This window comes from Camelina sativa, chromosome 17, assembly GCF_000633955.1.
Source record: "Camelina sativa cultivar DH55 chromosome 17, Cs, whole genome shotgun sequence".
In the NCBI taxonomy this organism is placed as follows: Eukaryota; Viridiplantae; Streptophyta; class Magnoliopsida; order Brassicales; family Brassicaceae; genus Camelina; species Camelina sativa.
The window spans coordinates 17,886,487-17,888,682 of record NC_025701.1 but is presented as its reverse complement, the minus strand read 5'-3'; the positions used below and the strand labels follow the sequence as shown (position 1 = coordinate 17,888,682).

Genomic DNA, 2,196 nt, shown 5'->3' with positions numbered 1-2,196 from the left:
AGAAAAGGAAATGAACAACATACAGCTGATAATCTGAGCTTGCTGTCTGCATCATCATCGTCCTCTCCAAATCCTTCAGCAATCAAACGCATCAGATTATGTGCCACCTTAATATTTACCAGATCTCCTGCATGCTCGAAGACTTTATTCATGGTCTGCAGTACAGCCACAGTAATAATTCTATCAACTGAAACCAAGATTTTGTAATTATATTGTTCGGCCACAGTTACGAGGAAGATTGGCTTGCTACCTGGATGAACCATTGATTGCTTGGAGCAAATTGTTCAGCCAACTCAACACAACGAGATGCTATCTCAGTTTTGTAATGATTGTCATTGATACTAATCATGTAATCAATCATTCGGTCAACAATCACTTCTACATTAGACGACTTGGTCATTTTGTACAACAATTCAAATGTTTTCCTCTTTAGTGTATCATCTGGATCCTGTTGGACAGTAGCAATGAAGAACATCAGGCAAAAAAAAAAAACAAACAATGAGCTCACACGAAAACAAACAACTAAAAAGGTTTCCCCTGTTTCTGCTCACCTCCAAACAATCTATCACAGCAAGTTGGTGCTGCTCAGCAATGTCTGGGCTTATTTTTATCAATCGACCAAGACCATCAATGCCCATGTACTTGAGATTGTGACTATCACTCTGCAAATAGTTTGCCAGGAATTTAGATACAACCATAAGGTAAACAAGAGTATCTGCATACATCTCAGGAAGACAAAAGAACCTTCAAAAACTTGGAGATAGCATCAGCAGCAGCTTCTAACAGCTTGGGATTTGGAAGTATACAAGAAATACATCGAATACACTCGTAAAGGATCGCATTTCCTATATTGGTAGAGGAGTCACACTTTCTGAACAAATCTCCAAGCACCATAGACATGATTTCACTAGCATTCTTATCACCACTACCCAGCAACGCCATTATCTTCAGCAATTTGATCTAAAAACAAAAAATTTGATCAAAACAAAACTAATCACCAGTTGCAAAAATAGAGTTCAATAAAGGAAACTTGTAAAAGCTAAGACACGAAACCTGGATGAAAGGTGCAGGCATCTGATGGTAATCGTAACTCTTTGGCAATCTTCTCTCAGTGACCTGTTTGAGAATACTGACGAAACTGCTAACCAAATCCTTATAGGAAGTAACATCTTCACTAATGAGATCAAACAACGGGCAAAGAGTGGCACCCATAACACCAGGATCATTATCACATAACCTCTTTCTGAAATTAGAAATCAAATGCGAAACAGAAGAAGGAGACTTGCGATGAAATCTATGCAAAGCCATGATAGCTTTCTTCCTCACAGCTTCCTTCTGATGATTAAGCAACTCAACAACCTGAGGCAAAACAGCCGGAATCGTCTCCTCATTAATCAACCTACAAATCGCATTAAGGGCAGCGCAAACAACGAGGTAGTTATCGGATCTGAGATCTTTCTGAATCGTGTTAACAATAAGGATGATAAGATCATGATCCTCGTTGAGGAACAGCGTCACAGCTAAGTAACCAGTACGCTTGAGAAGAAGATTGTCATCGTGAGTCATCTTCACGGCGTGAATGTAACCGAAAGAAGCGTCGTGGCCTAGCATCTCGATGTAAACGAGCCGTATGATGTACTCTTTCATCTTCCTCTTTGGAACATCAGGTTCCAACAGTTTCCGTTTCAGTATATCGATCTCGCTTAACACGATCCGATCTTCTTCAGCTTTGGATCTTGCTTCACCGATTGATTTGACCAGATCGAGAAACTCTTTCGACTGACCAAATCCTCCTTGTGATCCCATCGCTAGCTCTCTTCCGATTGTCTTCAACTGCTCCATCTTCTCCTCTCTCTCTCTCAGTCAATCAAATCACTAGCACCAAACGCACCGGAGATTTTAACCGGTGATTTCTCCGACGACGACCGATTTATTTAAACGATGGAATTGGGTAGGATTTAGGGCTAAATCCGATGAGAAATCGGAAATTTGACCATGCGAAATGAGATTTGATTGTTCCGATGATTGTTTCCTGAGAGCGGTGGTTGATGAGTCTCGTCCGGTGGAGTTCTCAGATCTGAAGAGAGTGTGAAATTGGAGATGAGAAAAACGTGAAGAGAAGAAGAGAGTTTGTTTAGTAACGAGAAAAAGAGTTTTGTCTGAGTTTGTTTTTTTTTTTTTTTTTTTTTTTTTTTT

At 40.0% G+C, this 2,196-nt stretch overlaps 1 protein-coding gene across 1 annotated transcript in view; it reads right to left on the bottom strand.

Moving 5' to 3' along the window:
* The window catches only part of LOC104757535 (AP-4 complex subunit epsilon), a 5,536-nt gene extending 3,361 nt beyond the window's left edge, over positions 1 to 2,175 (bottom strand). Inside the window, exons 1-5 of the mRNA XM_010480285.2 lie at positions 1,054 to 2,175; positions 745 to 960; positions 552 to 662; positions 251 to 448; positions 24 to 155 (exon numbers count right to left, since the gene is read on the bottom strand). Coding sequence (XP_010478587.1) covers positions 24 to 155; positions 251 to 448; positions 552 to 662; positions 745 to 960; positions 1,054 to 1,842 — 1,446 coding nt within the window. The 5' untranslated portion in view covers positions 1,843 to 2,175. The remainder of the gene's footprint in view (positions 1 to 23; positions 156 to 250; positions 449 to 551; positions 663 to 744; positions 961 to 1,053) is intronic.